The 17,027-nt window shown below is 49.7% G+C and overlaps 1 protein-coding gene across 2 annotated transcripts in view; it reads right to left on the bottom strand.

Annotated features, from left to right (window-relative positions):
- PLXDC1 (plexin domain containing 1) overlaps nucleotides 1-17,027 on the bottom strand; it is a 64,345-nt gene that overhangs the window by 37,696 nt on the left and 9,622 nt on the right. The window contains exon 1 of one of the 2 annotated variants that reach the window (XM_060290700.1): nucleotides 7,847-7,919. The exons of the other annotated variant lie outside the window; for it this stretch is intronic. Coding sequence (XP_060146683.1) covers nucleotides 7,847-7,864 — 18 coding nt within the window. The 5' untranslated portion in view covers nucleotides 7,865-7,919. Of the gene's footprint in view, nucleotides 1-7,846; nucleotides 7,920-17,027 lie in introns of those variants that run through there. 2 annotated transcript variants of the gene reach the window in all.

The following is a 17,027-nucleotide window of genomic DNA, read 5'->3' as shown; positions in this document are numbered from 1 at the left end:
AAATCAACTTTACTTCAATTAAAAAAAAAAAAAATCACTGGCCAAGAAAAAAAGCCCCTTGCACACAAACTCATGCAAAGACATGTGAACAAAGGTGCCCAAGAGAAGAGTCTGAGGGCCCACAGCCTGCTTCCTGGGAGTCACATGGTGAGCAGTTTTTAATCCACCTCAAAGCAAAAACAACAGGGGGCCCTGACCAACACTGTGCATCTGACAGTCTGCAGGACTCCAGCGCCGAAGCCAGTTTAGGTTCAGCTGCATGGCTACAGCTCAACTCTTCTCTCCACTAGCTCCAACCAAGGAGTGGTTTATTAAAGGGCATCCATCAGCCTAAACTTTTGCCTGAAGAAAGGAAACCAAGTTTAGATGCTATTCAGCCCATCCTTTAAATGTCTACTCCCACCGCCACCGCCACCCCCAACCCCCAACTCTGAGCCCCTGACACATAGGGACAGGCAAGATCACCTCTGCACCCATGCCTGAGTAGTGTTTGGCAAGGTGAGGCGAGGCCTGTTCTGGGAGTCCAGAACCTTCCTTTTGCCCTTTTATAGGAGAAGAAAGAGGGACCGGTGCCTGGCACAGTCAAAATTTTGGAAGTAAACCTGCCTCTCCAATTCCTAGGCTGTCTTATTATGACCTGTCGGGGAGGGGGACGTGAGTGACCAACAGAGCAAAGTAGCGTCTAGGTGGCACTCTAGTCCTTTTGAACTCACAGAAGGTTTAACTGTGTCCTGCAAAAAGCTTTGTTCAAGTCCTAACCCCCGTACCTTGAATGTGACCTTATATGGAAAGAGAGTCTTTGCAAATGTAATTAAGATGAGGTCATACTGGATGAGGGTGGGCCCGACTACAGGTGTTCCAGTAAAAGAAAGGAGAGGGAGATTTAGGGACACAGAGGGGACACAGGGAAGAAGGCCATGTGACAACAGAGGCAGCGATTGGAGTGATGCAGTTTACAAACCATGAAATGCCAAGGATGACCAGGGACCACCAGAAACTAGGGATAGTCAAGGAAGGATTCTTCCCTAGCCTTCAGAGTGAGCGTGGCCTTGCTGACACCTCGATTCAGACTTCTGGCCTCCAAAACTGTGAGACAATAAATTTCTATTGTCTTAAGCCGCCAAGTTTGTGATATTTTGTCATGGCAGCCCTAGGAGGCTAATACACAGGTGTGTGTTGCTCTGCCTCAAGTGGGGCAACGCTGAATGTTTCCCCTTTCACGTCACCACCATGTTTAGAACATTCTGCGGCTTCCCAGCTGTACTCAGAGTGAAGGCCATGCTCCTCACCATGACCTACAAGGCTCTGTGGGGCCAACTCTAGACACTGCTTACCCAATATTCATTACCCCTCTTTTTTATTAATAGCACATTGATTTTGTAGCAAGCAAATTTGACTGCTTGTCCCTCTTGCCCTTGCCCTTCTCCTTATTCCTGCCTGGAATGCAGATGTGATGACTGCAGCTTCAACAGCCATCTTGTGAGCATAAGGACAAGAGCCACCTCCTAACGCTAGTGGAGTGGAGAGTTAGACAGAACCTAGGTCCCTGGAGGGATGCTCGTTAAGTCCTCGGATTCAGCACTCTGTTATACGCAAACCTGAATTCTTCCTGATGCATAGCAGTCTGGCCCCAACCCCCCACCTCTACCTTCCCCCTTGCTCTCCATGCTCCAGCCCTGTTGGGCTTCTCTCAATTCCTGAAATCACCAAGTGCTTGTCTGTCTCAGGACCTTGGTACTTCCTGTATCTCCAAACCTCTTTCTCATGCAGTTCAGAAGCTGACTCTTCTCTGTCCTTCAGACCTCAGCTCAGTGGTTCTTCCTGATGCTCCCGTTACACTCTCGTTGCACCTCAGCCTTCTCCCTCTCAATGTGTTGTACACTTGTGATGACTGACTTGACTTTTTTTTTTTTTTTTTTGGCTGTGTTGTGCAGCGTGTAGGATCTTAATTCCCCAACCAGGGATTGAACCCAGGCCCTCGGCAGTGAAAGCGCAGAGTCCTAACCACTGGACCGCCGGGGAATTCCCTTGACTTGACTTTTAGATTTGTTTTCTCCACACTTGCCTTTCCTGTAAGACCATAACTTCCCCACGGGTAAGGTCAGCTTTTTCCTATGGTGTTTAAATGATAATAAATGAATGACCATTCATAGTTTCAGAGCAGGACCATTCAAAGCACAGTTCGTTGAAAGCCTTCTCATCCTTTGTTTTATTGCTACCACCATGCATTCTAGCGACCAGGATGGGATGGTATTACCAAACAAAGCAGGACAGCAGCTCATGGGGAACAGGTACTGTCAGGTACAGTGGGAGTCAATACAGCTCCCACCTAGGAACCTGAGAGGAGGCCAATGTTTAAAACTGCTGCTTGGAGGCTTGGAAAGGGGTCCTGTTTCCATCACCTGATGCCTGGGACTCGCCTGGTCAGAGCGTCCACCAAACCTCCAAGCACCGGAAATGAGGGTCCCTGCACAGAAGCCGCGCTCTGCAGCTGTGAAACCCAAACAGACGTTAACACGTCTCTTGCTGCCTCATCTAAGAGGCAAAGGGTGGGGTGGCTGGGGACGTTTAGCCCATTGCTCTGAGTCCTTGGTCCATGAAGGACAAACGGTCCACAGCCCCAGCCGGTGCCGCTCCGCTGTGGAGCCAGGCTGTGTGCTGTTGGGGGATCCTGGGACAGACCTGTCTCATTCTTTGAGTTCCCAAGGAGCCCTCCAACGGCACCTCTTAACTGACAAAAAGTCTTCAACCGTGCTGACTCTAGGAGAGTCAGAAGCTAAACGAGTTGCTGCCTCTAACTCCCAGGCACACACTCTCTCCAATGTGTCAGCAGATCCCCGGGTGAGCACGGGCCTCCGTACCTATGGGTCCCCTGCTCAGGCCAGGTGGGTGAGGCTGAGGCTCTGCTTCTGGCCTCAGAAGTGCCAGGTGCAGCTGGCCTGCCAGGGGAAGGACTGCCTCAGGGGGCAGCGCCAGGCAGGTCCCCAACAGGCCCCAACAGACCACCTCTCCTGGCACGGGGTGACTGATTAATCCTAGGACAGTGAAGCCGGGAGCGGTATCTATTCCAAGCCCCGGCCTAGGGAGGCTCCATGGTGATGGGTGAGGCCAAACTGCAGCTTAGAGAGGAGGGGACAACTTGGACCTGGGGTCACTCCTGGGCAGGGCGAAGAACGAAGCCCTCAGGGGTTGGGGGGGGCGGTGAGGTGCTTGGGAAAATGGGAGGAAAGAGAAGGGAAGTTGGCCTTTGCAGATCTGCGAGAGTTGTGCGTGACAACCCTGGGAGATGAGTGCTACAATGAGTCCCGTTTTATAAGTGGGGAAACCGAGGCCCACGTAACTCTCTGAAACCAGGTCAGTCTCACTCAAAGGCAGTGACTTTTCCTCTGTCCACTGTTTCTCGGGTCTTTAAGTGACCGCCCCACTGGAAGGCGACTTGGGCTGCTTATTAGTGATTGGTTAAAACGTCTCACATCAGAAGAACCAGAGTGGATCCTTTCTGGAGCACAGAGTTCAGGGACCGTGTCCCAATCCCCTCCTCACCCCTAGCACCTTCCCAGCACAGGGCTGGCACCTGGCACATGGTAGGTATTAGGGACCTGCTTGTTGAATGAGTGCAATCACCAGGACCCCACAGCTGATGGTGCCGGAGACTGTGCTGAGAATGTGCTGTGTGACGCCAATAAGGACAGCATCCTCCCCCAGCACTGATAGCAGGTGACACAAAAGCCACGTGTGAAGGAAGCAGCTGCCTCCTCTGGGAATCCAAGTCCGTGGAAATCATTCCCATAGCTGGGACATCCTGTCCAAAGGAATGCACCTCCAACTCCCCGTCTTCTTTTCCTGAAATGCCCGTATCATCACCTTAGGAGGTCCTTCCAGTCAGAAGACCTGAATTGCTGCACTTGAGGCTTGAAGCATGTCAGTTGGGCTGTATTCCTGTCCCAAGTGGGGCAGAGTAGGAGGAGTTTGGGACGCAGGGAAGGGGAAAGAAAAACAGTTCTCTGTCAAAGGAGGAAGGAAGGGAGGAGGGAGGGAGGGAAGGAGGAGGAAGTGTTAGCTTCATTTCTCCGAGGAAGCGAAGTTAACGCGGGAGATGCTCTCAGGCCATGGAAGGAAACCCTGGCTCCACCTCCTCAAACTCGGAGGAAGAGTACTCGATCATGTGACTGAGAGTCCAGCAGGGTAGCAAGTGTGGAACACGGGGCCTCTGGTGTCATCAGGACCTTGTCCTGAGTGTGACTGCTGGGCCACAGAAACGAGAAGGAAGCCAGCCCTCACATCCGCCTTCAATAAATATATGCTGGGGTCTTCCCTGGTGGCACAGTGGTTAAAAATCTGCCTGCCAAAAAAAAAAAAAAAAAAAAAAAAAAAATCTGCCTGCAAATACAGGGGACACGGGTTCGAGCCCTGGTCCGGGAAGATCCCACATACCACGGAGCAACTAAGCCCATGCGCTACATCTACTGAGCCTGCACTCTAGAGCCCACAAGCCACAACTACTGAAGCCTGCATGCCTAGAGCCTGTGCTCCACAACAAGAGAAGCCCCCGCAACGAGAAGCCCATGCATCCCATCGAAGAGCAGCCCCACCCCCGCTTGCTGCAACTAGAGAAAGCCCACGCGCAGCAACGAAGACCCAATGCAGCCAAAAATAAATAAGTTAATAAATCATTTTTAAAAAGACCCAACGCAGCCAAAAATAAATAAATAAATTTATAATAAATAAATAAATAAATGCTGGGTGAGTAATAAAGAGACAGAATTGAGGAGGGTGTCGAAAGACAGAGAAAGCAGCCCTGGTTCCTGACAGCTTTCCAGGTCCCTGAGGTCAGGCTGTCCTTCATCTCCAGCCCTTCGATCCCGTGACAGGTCTCTGCACCGTCTCTATAAACCTGTCCCCTGAGACAGCTGGAATGGCTCCTTGGACCCAAAAGAGCCCTAATGAGTCTTTCTCACGGGGTGATCAGGGGAAGTACCTCCAGGGATACCACAGATAGTCCTTCACCAGCACAGACAGTGAGAATCTGCATGGGAAGAGAGAAATGAGAAACCAAATTTCTGGGAGAATTTTTTTCCTGGCAACACACTAACCACCATGTTTTTTCTTCTACAAAGTCAATCACCACTGGCTTCTTGACTTGGCGGTGGCTTGGAAGTCAACAACCTTGGGGGTGCTTCCCGTCTGCCACTGCAGGTCCCTGATCATGCTGCCACCGGCACCCGCAGTTTTGAAGGCGAAGTCCACACACAGCAGAGACTGATAACTGTCTCCCAATAACCACTCTCCTCTTCTTCCTTTAGTAGCAGAATCTTCCAGCTTTAGTTAGGCACGTGGGCACCGAGCTAGACTACGTTTCCCAGCCCTCCTTACAGCTAGGAGACATGACTATGCCTGGCCAGTGGAAGATGAGCAGAATGACTGTCCTCAGTAGGAACTGGGGGACTCTCACCTTGCCCAGTTCTCATTGTTTGGGACGCAGATGTGATGGTGGGAGCAGAAGCAGCCATTTTGGACCACAACATGCGAGGCACATGTTGTAGAGGGGAGCTGGCTCCCTAACACCATAGAGACACTACATCAACTCCTGCTTACTTATGCTCACACTATTACATGTGAGAGAGGAATAAACCTCCTTCACGACTAAGTACCTTGTCAGTTGGCCATTTTTTACAACAGCTGAAACTGTCTCCTAAGCCCAGTCAATCCGAAGCCTTCTTCACATATTCCATATAGATATGTCTCTTGAAAAGAATTTCGAGGCCGCGCCCGGCAGTGAACTTGCCTGAGGAATTCACCCAATTCACAGATGTCACCGCATCTGACCTGCTGTCTGTGGGGCAGTCCTGATAACCCAGAGGGCAGCCCTCCAGGCACTGTGGACTGGAGGCTAGAAGCTGAGATGGGGTGACCTGACATTACAGAGGGTCAGGGAGCTTAGCACGAGCCAGACCATTTGGCAAGTCCGCCAAAGGGAACTATGTTTCCTTGAAATGCCTGCAAGAAACCCCAGTGGATAAACCACATTCATTTTGGTAGGCAGCATGATGTGGCTTTCAAACGTTTTTGACCGTGAAATCCTTTCTTCCAATTAAACTTCCATGGAGGCGCGATACATAAATCACATCAAAGTAAGGCCACTCGGGGGGAAGGAAAGAGAAGGGCCTGGAGCCCAGCCTGCTGTGCTCCTTCCTTCCCCACCACCCTCCATCCTACAGCAGCCCGTGAAGCACCTCTGGGAACCCTTAGGGTTCCGTGGAGTGCAACTTGAAAACCACTGCTTTAGGATCAAGGGCAGGGGCTGTGGAGTTAGCAGACCCAAGTTCAAAAACTAGCTCCACTACATAATAGTTGGTGCAAAACATCCCTCTCCTCTCTGAGCATCAGTTCCCTCATCAGTAACCTTTCTTGCAGAGCTCTTGAAAGGATCAGACAAAACATAGCAACGTAAAGCTCTTAGCCCAGTGCCTGGTCCGCAGTAGGTGTTTGAAACGTGGGAGCTATTAGCATGATTCTGTTGGACCTTTCCAGGAAAGGTCTTGATTGTGGAGGCTGCCTCCTCAAAACCATCCCCAGCCCCCTCTTCAGCACCTGCTGTTACAACGTCTCTTCTGCCTCAATTATTCATGCCCAGAGCCTGCCAGGCACTCCATTTCTGACAGCAGGGCAGCATTTACCTTGGCTGGGCTCAAGACGTTTCTGGACAGGAACTCTGGCTAAGCTGTCACCGTCAGCCCATCACCTGCCAGCCAACTGGCAAGTGGAAATGCCGGGGCGAGCAACCAAGGGCATCCTGCAGGGCCTATTGGAGAGGTCTGGCCAGCCGTGCTGGTTAGAATGGCACGCCAGGAAGCTGAATCCTACCCAGGACATGCTGAGGGGAATGCTGGGGGAACGGGCATCCTACTCCCCGCCTCCACTGTTCTAGGAGGCGTTACAAGGCCAGTAGGAATGTTTCCTAGATCCCTGCTACTCAGAGTCTGGCCCAGAGACCAGCAGCATCAGCATCACCTGGGAGCTCAGCAGAAATGCAGAGTCCAGGGCCCAACCCGAAACCTGCTGGATCAAAATTCGCATCTGAACAAGCTTCGTAGGGGATTATTTTGCACAGTAAAGCTTGAAGAGCGCTGGTTAAGAAGCACCCTCTGTCTGGACCAACGCATCACTCATTTATGTTTCTGAAGACTCCAAGGACAGAAAGACCTGGGTTCTTGTCCTGGCTCTGCCACTCACTAGCTGTGCAACCTTGGGCAAGCACTTCACCTCTCTGTTCCCAGATAGTATTAGAAACACCTGCCTCCTGGGGTAGTTGGGTGGATGAAATATAAGGCCACAGAGTGAGGCCAGCGCTCAGGGAGGGCTCCTTTAGTTCCCTTACCTCATTCATCCACACGATGACCTCCATCTACCCTCTGGAGGTATTTACGCCTCAGGCTGAAATAAACCACCTGGAACACTTGTCATCACAGAAGTGCGGAAAACAGGTCCCCTGGACTAACCCGGGAAGGGAGGGACCCAGCCTAGACAAAGGGGTATTTGCATGGTGCTGAGGGCCTGGGGTAAAGAGGTGCCAGGGTGGGTGAGGCTGACCTGAGGAGGTCCTGGAAGTGGGGATTTGCACCAGGCTTGGAAAGAGCGTGTGAGCTGGCTCTCTAGACAAAGCATTTTTTAATACCCCTCACGCTTCATGGAAAGGAAAGAAGCATCTTATCCTGACACTGATTCTACATGTGGGCTTTTGGAGGATATCAGTCAACCAGAGATTTTGATAGCATCAATATATATCATATAACCACAAAGAATTAGGAAATAAGGAAAGACAAAAACAGGCCACCCCATCTCTCACCTCGTCCTGTTCTGCCATATTTCCTTCTAGTCTTTTTCCTATGAATGTAATTTCACGCGGTTATAATCCTGCCGACTATCCAGTTGTGTGGACGGCTTCTGTCATGTTTCATGATATCTGAAGCAGTTTTTGATGTTGAACACGGTCCTTTAACCATCATCTGTAAAGGCGTCATGGCCATCTACTCAGAAGAAAACCCACAATTTTATTAACTTTTTCCTTACTGTTGGGCACTTAGGTAGTTTCCAGCTTTTATGCTCTATTTTTCTATTTTTAAATACTACTGTGATAAATTTGTTGATACACTTTCCATGTCCCGGATTATTGCCCCTGCTTCAAAGCCTTGGCTATAAAGCAGAACTTCTCAATCTTTAATGTGCATACAAATCACCTGGGAATTAGATCCTGATACTGCAGGTCTGAGGGGCCTGACCTGCATTTCTAACAAGCTCCCACCATACGTTGAGGAGTCGTGAGGATATGAAGGGTAGCCCCTGAAGTTTCAAGGCCAGGAAATCCTCTTTTGTTGCTGGGATCCCATTTTTGTACTTCCAGCTAAGATCTGGGGGAAAAAGCACTACCCTTTTTTTCCGAGACCTTTCTGGTTAACTTTTCAACCAATTAGTTCAACCGATTTTTATAACAACTCTATGAGGCATTCTCAGTCCCACCTTACAGATGAGGAAACTGAGGTTTAGAGTGATGACATGGCAAAGATACACACTATCTTCCATATTGGGACCAGAGTAAGATGACCAACTGTCCCGATGTACCTGAGACTGAGGGGTTCAATGCCAAAATCAGGACCATCCTGGGAAAACCGAGATGGTTGGTCACCTTGACCACAGCCTAATTCAGAGTCAGCTAATGTTTATCATTTCCAACCCTGGGCGCCTTTATGTAGATTACTGTATGACACCTTTGCAAGTACACTTAGGCAATATAGCATCGCCATTTGACAATGAAGAAATGAGCTCAGAGGGGTTAAGAAATTTTCCCAAGACAAGGGAATTCCCTGGCGGTCTAGTAGTTAGGACTCCATGCTTCCACTGCAAGGAGGCACGTGTTTGACACCCGGTCGGGGAACTAAGATCCTGCAAGCAGCGTGGTGTGGGCAAAAAATTTAAAAAAAAAAAAAGAAAGAAAAGAAAATTTCCCGGGACGGGAACTAAGATCCCACATGCTGCGGGGCAACTAACCCATGCACCACAACTAGGGAGAAGCCCGAGCGCCGCAACGAAGATCCCGCATGCCTCAACGAAGGAAGATCCCGTGTGCTGCAACTAAGACCCGACGCAGGCAAAAAAATAAGGGAAAAAAATTATAAAAAAAAAGAAAGAAAGAAATTTTCCCAAGACAAACAGCCCAATTTTTTAAATGGGCAAAGGACTTAAGTAGACATTTCTCCAAAGAAGATATACAAATGGCCGACAAGCACATGAAAAGATGCTCAACATCATTAGTGATTAGGGAAACTACAAAGCAAAACCACAATGAGATACCAGCTCACATCCACCAGGATGCTATAATTAAAAAAAAAAAAAAAAGGAAAATAACAAGTGTTGGCAAAGATGCAGCAAAATGGGAACCCTCATACATTGCTGGTGGGAATGTAATATGTTTCAGTCACTGTGGAAAACAGTTTGAAAGTTCCTCCGAGTTAAACATAGACTTACCCTATGACTCAGCAATTCCACTCCTAGGTATACCCCCAAAGAGCTGAAAATAGGTACTCAAACACATACACATACACATGTTCACAGTAGCACTATTCACAAGAACCAAAAGGAAGAAACTCAGATGTCTATCAACAAATGAATAGATGAACATAGCTGTGGATATCCGTATAATGGAAAATATTATTCAGCCATAAAATGGATGAGTCTTGAAAACATTATGCCAGGTGAAAGAAACCAGACACAAAAGGTCATATATGATATTTCATTCATATATGAACTATCCAGAACAGGTAAATTCATAGAAATAGAACACAGATTGGTGATAACCGGGGACTGAAGGGGGTGAGGGATGGGGTGCAACAGCCTGAAAGGTCCAAGACTTCCTTTTGAGGTGGTGAAAATGTTTTGGAACTCGATAGAGGTGATGGTTGCACAACATTGTGGGTATATTAAATACACTTCACTTTAAAATGGTTAATTTTTTGTTACGTGACTCTCACCTCAACAAGAAAGAAAATCAACCAACCAACCAACCAAACAACCAGCCTGCAGAAGGAAAAGGAAAAGGTCAACCAAAGGGACCTGCGTGGGAGACAGACCGCCTGGGCCTGAGCAGCCAGCAGAGGGCGCTGTGGCACGCTCACCGAGCCGGGCAAGGGAGACCACCGGGACTGAGAACCCATCACATGCCTCGCATTTTGCTCTCGAGTCTCAACCCAGGAAGATCAGTACCTACCCTCCCCTATTTGGGAAATCTGAAGCTAGTAGGGGCTTGAAACGCCAGGTTCATTAACTGAGGGTTTAAGTGTCCAGCCCAAGGTCAGCAGCTGGTACGTGCCGGATGGAAGGCCAAGACTGCGGGACCCTTTCCACAGTGCTGAAGCCTGGACGTCTGGACTCCACCTCCCACCTCCCTGGACACCCATTCTTCTCACAAAATCTCTTATTGTCTGTCGCTTCAAAATTCAGCTCACGACTTTCCCTCCACCCATTCTCACCCTCAACCCCCAGAAGTCTTCCCCTAACAGCCTTGTCACCTCATCCTTTCCCCTCAGCGCCCGCACTGCCATGGCCGGGTTCTTCCATGAGCAGCGCTTGGGGCTCTTCATGTGTCGATGCTACAAGTCTGTCTGTCCCGTCTCCCCTAGGCCCTTCTGAAGGTCTCCTTTTGGGAACTGCCTCCTTTGGGAGGGTGTAGAAACCAGGAGGGCATTGCACTCACTTGTTCCTCTCGCTGCCCAACTGTCTTGGATGATGGGGTTCCTATCCCACTGTGTGGTCCCTCAGCATTCCTGGGCCTGCCATGGCGGTTGGATGAGCTGGGAAGTTTTGCTTGGGCCAGAGAGGAGAGGAATTCAGGGAAGCTGGGCCAGGAGGAAGACTGGGGTAAGAGGAGGGGAGTCAGAATTTTCTATTAGGGTGTGAACCTGTTCTATTAGGGTGTGAACCTCCAAATCTGACTGCTCTTAAACTTGGTTCTTCCCAAACTGTGACCCAGACATGAACCACAGAACCAAGAAAACCTTTAATTTGGATTTGGAAATCCCCAGGCTTGAAGACATCCTCCTTCAGCCTCCTGGAGAATAAACTGTGGTTCTTCCCGGATTTCTAACTTACCACTATGGCTCTCCCCAATCCCTCCCTCGCCCACAAAATTTCCAGTGTTCCCAGGGCCTCAGGATTGGTCTTGGTGGAAAAATCTCTGGAAAGCTTAAGTCCGGACAAGAATCCTATTTCCACAGGGATGTGGTGGTAGAGTGAGTGTGGGAATAAAATCCAAGGAGATGGCTCTGACCAGGGGCCTGCCAGCTCATCCTGGGAGCACAGCCTGGATGGCTCAAGGCCTCCAAAGCAAGAGGGTCTGAGTTGGAAGGAGCATTGTGGCGAGGTCGCCAGGCAGGAAGTGCTGGGCAGAAGGGACTAGGAAGATGGGGTTGGGCCAGAGGGGTGAGAAGGGAAGATGGTCAGAGGGGCCTGGGCCAGAGAAGGCCTGGGATGGGGGCTGGGCAGAGGGGCTGAGGTGAGGGAGCTGGGCCAGAAGGGAAGCTGGGGCCAGGAGGGTGGACTGAGGAACAAAGAAGGGAGATGATGGGGCTCCGGGGTGGGCGGGGGGGAGGCAAAGGGGATGGCAGCCTACCTGCCAGGCCCGAAGCCCCTCGATAACGGCCCCAGAGCAGAGGGAACTAAAGCCTGGTTCCTGTTGGCAGAGATTAGACTGTGATATGGATAAACCGTTGAAAGCCAAGAAAACTTTATGAAACAGAGCAAATCAAACTTGCTGAAATGTCCCCTTCCTTCCACTTCCCTCTTGCTCAGCCCTCTGCTGCCAAGATCGGGTTTCCTTCGGCCAGAGAGACCCCAGCTCTCAGAGACGCTGACCAGAGACACGGGAGAAGCAGCAGTCTCTGGGCCCCTTCCCGGGGCACCTGCAGGGACCAAGGGGGCCCACCATCCAGGGGAGGGTGAGCGCACAGCCCAGGTGGTGTGGAGGTCTGGCTGTGCTGAAGGGGGCGGTCGTCACCATGCCCCATTGACTGCTGCTCAGTGCAAGGCCTAATGGGTTCAAGGCGGGGTAGGAATGGAGCCCAGGCCCCTCTGAGGATTCCGGCACGAGACCCCCCCGGATCGCAGTGTGTGCACACATGTTCCGGCATCTATGGCATGTATAAGCACTGACATTCTCTTATGTGTGTGAGAACCCGGGAGTCAGTAGAGTTTGGTCCTTTGAGGCCACTAAGTCCAACAACTCACCCCAGGCACAACCTCTTCTCTTCAACAACCCTGTCTTTCAAGGCCTCTGGAGATGGAGAAATCCCTACTTCCTTTGTTCCTTCAAAACAGGAACACCCATCATGCACCAGGCACTGGCTACAGAGTGCTAAGACAGTCTTGGGTCTCATGGTGCCTCGGTTTCAGGGAAAGACAGGCAATAAAAACAAATAAATAGATAATTCAGGGCAGGAAGGGATATGAGCTGTGGAGGAAAATAGTCTATTCCCTCTGCCCCAGTCACAGCCCTGCAGCTATTAGGAAACAGCCACATCTAGAAGCTTCTCTATACCAGGTTAAATACCCCAAACTCCTTCAACCATGTTGGACTACTCTGGTTTCTAGAAAGCCATTTGAAAGGGGGTTCAAACCCCTCAGCTGTGGTCAGGACAAGAAAAACCCCACAGGATCCCCAGAGCCCCAACCGTGGTCCCCGGGTTTCTGTGGGTTTTCGTGGGTTTCCATGAACACAGCTGGCTTTCCCACCTCCGTCTGTGGCAGCCACTCCACACTCCTGACTCATCCCAGCCCACAGGCAGTGAGGAGCCCCAAGTCTTTTCCTCATGAACTGCTGCTAAGTCACATCTCTCCCACCTTATTCTAAACGGAAGTGCCAGGATTTCTAATTATCCCAATAGTTTCCTCTGGCCTGAGGCCAGCTATCCACCAGCCTGCCAAGGAAGCCTTCCGGTTCCTAATCTGACATTCTGAGCTCTCTTCCAGCTAAGGGAGAAGCCTGGTCTAGAAGTCTGATCCTCCAATCTTCTGGGCAGGGCTGGGGACACCCCTAGCGCAGTCAGAGGGGCCTCCTGCCAGGGTGGCCTTGCTTCTTCACGTCCACTCTTAATGTGTGGCTCCTGAGGGGGCCACAAAGCCCCCAGGATGCTGGAAGTCTTGTGGTCAAGTCCAGCCACATGGTGCCTGAGAAAGCCTCAGCTTCCAGTGTTCAGTTTGGCAACCGATTTTAAAATTGGTTTGAAATGTTACAGCTCCCAAGTTCCCACACCTAGAGAGCCATCAGGATCACATGGGGGGACTTTTAAAGAAACAGATTCCCAGGCTCCAGTGTTTCTCAGCCAATCAGTCCAGGGTGGAGCCCGAGAATTTGAGCTGTTTTTTTTTTTTTTGTGGTATGCGGTCCTCTCACTGTTGTGGCCTCTCCCGTTGCGGAGCAACAGGCTCCGGACGCACAGGCTCAGTGGCCAGGCTCACGGGCCCAGCCGCTGCGCGGCATGTGGGATCTTCCCGGACCGGGGCACAAACCCACGTCCCCTGCATCGGCAGGCGGACTCTCAACCACTGCGCCACCAGGGAAGCCCTGAGCTGTTTTTTAAGCTCTGGGGTTATTGAATCCATACTGGCTCTTAACGATCCCCACTGCCCTTTCTGAACACCCACAGATAATTGCTTCCAGAAGGCCACGCCTCTGTGGCTCTCTTCTGCAGTGGCCTCTCTGCACAGACTGGACCGTGGCCCTCTGACCATGGTGTCTGGCCCAGAGCAAATACCAGTTCTTTAACCAGTAGCCCAGCAAAGCTGGGGGTTGGGGACAGGGTGAGTTTCCAAGTGTTCCCTTACTTGGGGTACCTCTCCTGCCCTGGCCCTCCGTTCCACCATCCCACCATGGCTCCTTGGTTCTGCAGGATGGAGAAGACAGGGCAGCGTGGCGGGATTAGGGTGAGGCGAGGGCGGCACTGACCTCGGGTGTAACAGTTAAAGTGGCACCAGCAAAAAGAACTTATTTATAAAACAGAAACGGACTCACAGATTTCGAAAACAAGTTTATGGTGACCAAAGGCGAAACGTGGAGGGGAGGGATAAATTAGGAGGTTGGGATTAACATACACACACTACTACATATAAAATAGATAACCAACAAGGACCTACTGTATAGTACTCAATATTCTGTAATAACCTATATAGGAAACGAATCTGAAAAAGAATGAATATAGGTATATGTATAACTGGATACTTATGTTGTACACCTAAAACTAACACAACATTGTAAATCAACTATACTCCAATAAAATTTTTTTTAATAAAAACATTTAAAAAGCGGCACCTACAGACTCAGTCATCAAGAGAATATTTTAATGCCATATATTTTTAAATCAAATGAGTTAAACTGATGCAGAAAAATCCATGATGAACAAAAGATCAACATTTTAAATAAAGACAGGATCAGTAATGGGGCCAAGCCATGTCTGAGGACGAGGTAAAAGGAAAGGTAAGTCACAGAAATGATGCAGAAAGAGAGAGAGTTCAGAGAATGTATTACCCTGCTCCCTCCGCACCAGGCTGCAGGCTGGCCCTGGTCCGTCTCCCACCCGCACTGGTACAGCCCCTGTCCGGCACCCCTCCTGCAGAGGCATCACAGCCCTTGCTGCTTTGGGGACCCACCCTCCCTGCCAGCTCAGGCTCACGTGTAGAGGTCTTAGCTGCTCCCTGCTGCACTTTTTCCTAACGTCTTCTCTTCCTTCACCCTGCCCACACCTGGCCCTCCTGTGTATACTGTCCCTACATTAAATGGAAAGAAAGAAAGAGAGAGAGAGAGAGAGAGAGAGAAAGGAAGGGAGGGAGGGAGGAAGAAAGGAAGGAAGGAAGGAAGGAAAGAAGGAAGAAGGAAGGAAGGAAGGAAGGAAGGGAGGAAGGGAGGGAGGAAGAAAAGAAATGATGCAGGAAAAAATATTAAAATTCTAAAAATATCCTTAGAGAGAGAAGCTATTACATCCGTGACACAAGAACAATGGGAGACTATGTTTTTAAGAAATGATCAGAAAAGAATAAACAGCTCTTGGAAATGAAAAATATGAAAGTAGAAAAAAAATCGGTAACATTAAGAAAATAAGGTTGAGAATATCGCCCAGAAAGTGGATCAACAACAACAATTACAAGCAAACTAACAAATAGACAACAAAAAATGCAAAGGGATAGAAACAGAAGAGAGAAGAAAGTTTGGGGATCAATCCCCGAGATGGACATCTAATTGAGGGGTGTGGTAGAAACAGGAGAGTACATAGAGAAAAGATGATCAAAGCAATAAAACAAGAAGACCTTCCAGAACTGGCGAATGTAAGTCTCTGGGTTGAAACAGTCCATCAAGTGTCCAGCGCAGTGAGAGAGAACGAGCCCAAACAGGCACTTTCAGAATGCTGGGGTTAAGGGAACACCCCTGAAAGCTTCCAGAGGCGGAGAAAGCAGGCATCTACAGAGATCGGGCGTAAGCGCATCAGACCTCTCAACAGTGACATCAGAAGCCAGAAGACCATGTGAGATGCCTGCAAACTTGGGAAGGAAAATTATTTTTAATATAGAATTTTATATTCAGCCAAACCATCAATCAAGGGTGAGGATACAATAAAGGCGTTTTCAGATGTGCAAGTTCTCCTCTTCTGTACCCTTTCTCAGAAAGCTAAACAAACAAGGGAATGAAGTGGGAAAGAAAACACACAGGGTCAAGAGAACAGGGTGCCCAGCAAGGAGAGAGATAAGGGAGTTCCAGGATGAAGGAGAGGGAGGTCCCGGGATGGCTGTGGGCAGGCAGGCGAGCATCCGGCCAGGTTGGAGAAGGATGACGACGGCTGAGAGGTTTCCAAAAAAAAACCCCAAAAAACAAAAACTGACAGGTTTGGCCACACCAAAAATTATATTTAAGGCCAATGGATGTTTAAGATTATATAGCAGTGGACTTCCCTGGTGGCTCAGTGGTTAAGAATCCGCCTGCCAACGCAGGGGACACAGGTTCGAGCCCTGGTCCAGGAAGATCCCACATGCCGCAGAGCATCTAAGCCTGTGCGCCACAACTACTGAGCCTGCGCTCTAGAGCCCACGAGCCACAGCTACTAAACCTGCGTGCCACAACTACTGAAGCTCGCATGCCTCGAGACTGTGCTTCGCAACAAGAGAAGCCACTGCAATGAGAAGCCCGCACACCACAACGAAGGGTAGCCCCCGCTCGCCGCAACTAGATAAAGCCCGCACGCAGCAACGGAGACCCAGTGCAGCCAAGAAGTAATTAATTAAGAAGAAAAAAGAATATATAGCCATGGTAAGTACAAAAAACTAAGAAAGTAGGTGGGGATTGGGGGCAAGAAAGGCAAAAATGATGCAAGAAAGTAAACAGTGACATTACCCTGATTGGATTAGTGGTGAACAATATTTACCTGATTACAATAAAAAGCAGAGCATATGGATTTAACAGTTGTATTGAGAGCGTTAAACCACGCTTGGGGGAGTAGATAAAAGGCATATAAAAGGCACTCTTCATCTACACAACAGGCAACCAACAGATAATGTCTAAATGGATTTATCGACAGGTAGCAGTGTAAGCAAATTACTTAGAAATATGGAGATGACCTCCAGGAGAAGGTGCCCAAAGTGACACCTTCTGAGAGAGGGGTGGGCAGGTCCGGAGGAGAGGGGTGGACTGATGTGTTTTGTTTTCTGATTTTAGCACTATTTGGCCTTTTTTTTTTTTTTTTTTTTTTTTTGCTGTACGCGGGCCTCTCACTGTTGTGGCCTCTCCCATTGCGGAGCACAGGCTCCAGACGCGCGGGCCCAGCCACTCCGCAGCACGTGGGATCTTCCTGGACCGGGGCACGAACCTGTGTCCCCTGCATCGGCAGGTGGACTCTCAACCACTGTGCCACCAGGGAAGCCCTATTTGGCCTTTTTGACTGCATGCGCTTCTTGGATTTAAAAAATTAGTTCCTAACATAAAATAAAGAAATGCC

The sequence above is a fragment of the Globicephala melas genome, chromosome 20 (genome assembly GCF_963455315.2).
Source record: "Globicephala melas chromosome 20, mGloMel1.2, whole genome shotgun sequence".
Classification (NCBI taxonomy): Eukaryota; Metazoa; Chordata; class Mammalia; order Artiodactyla; family Delphinidae; genus Globicephala; species Globicephala melas.
The sequence above is the reverse complement of the archived record's forward strand: the minus strand, read 5'-3'. Positions and strand labels throughout refer to the sequence as shown.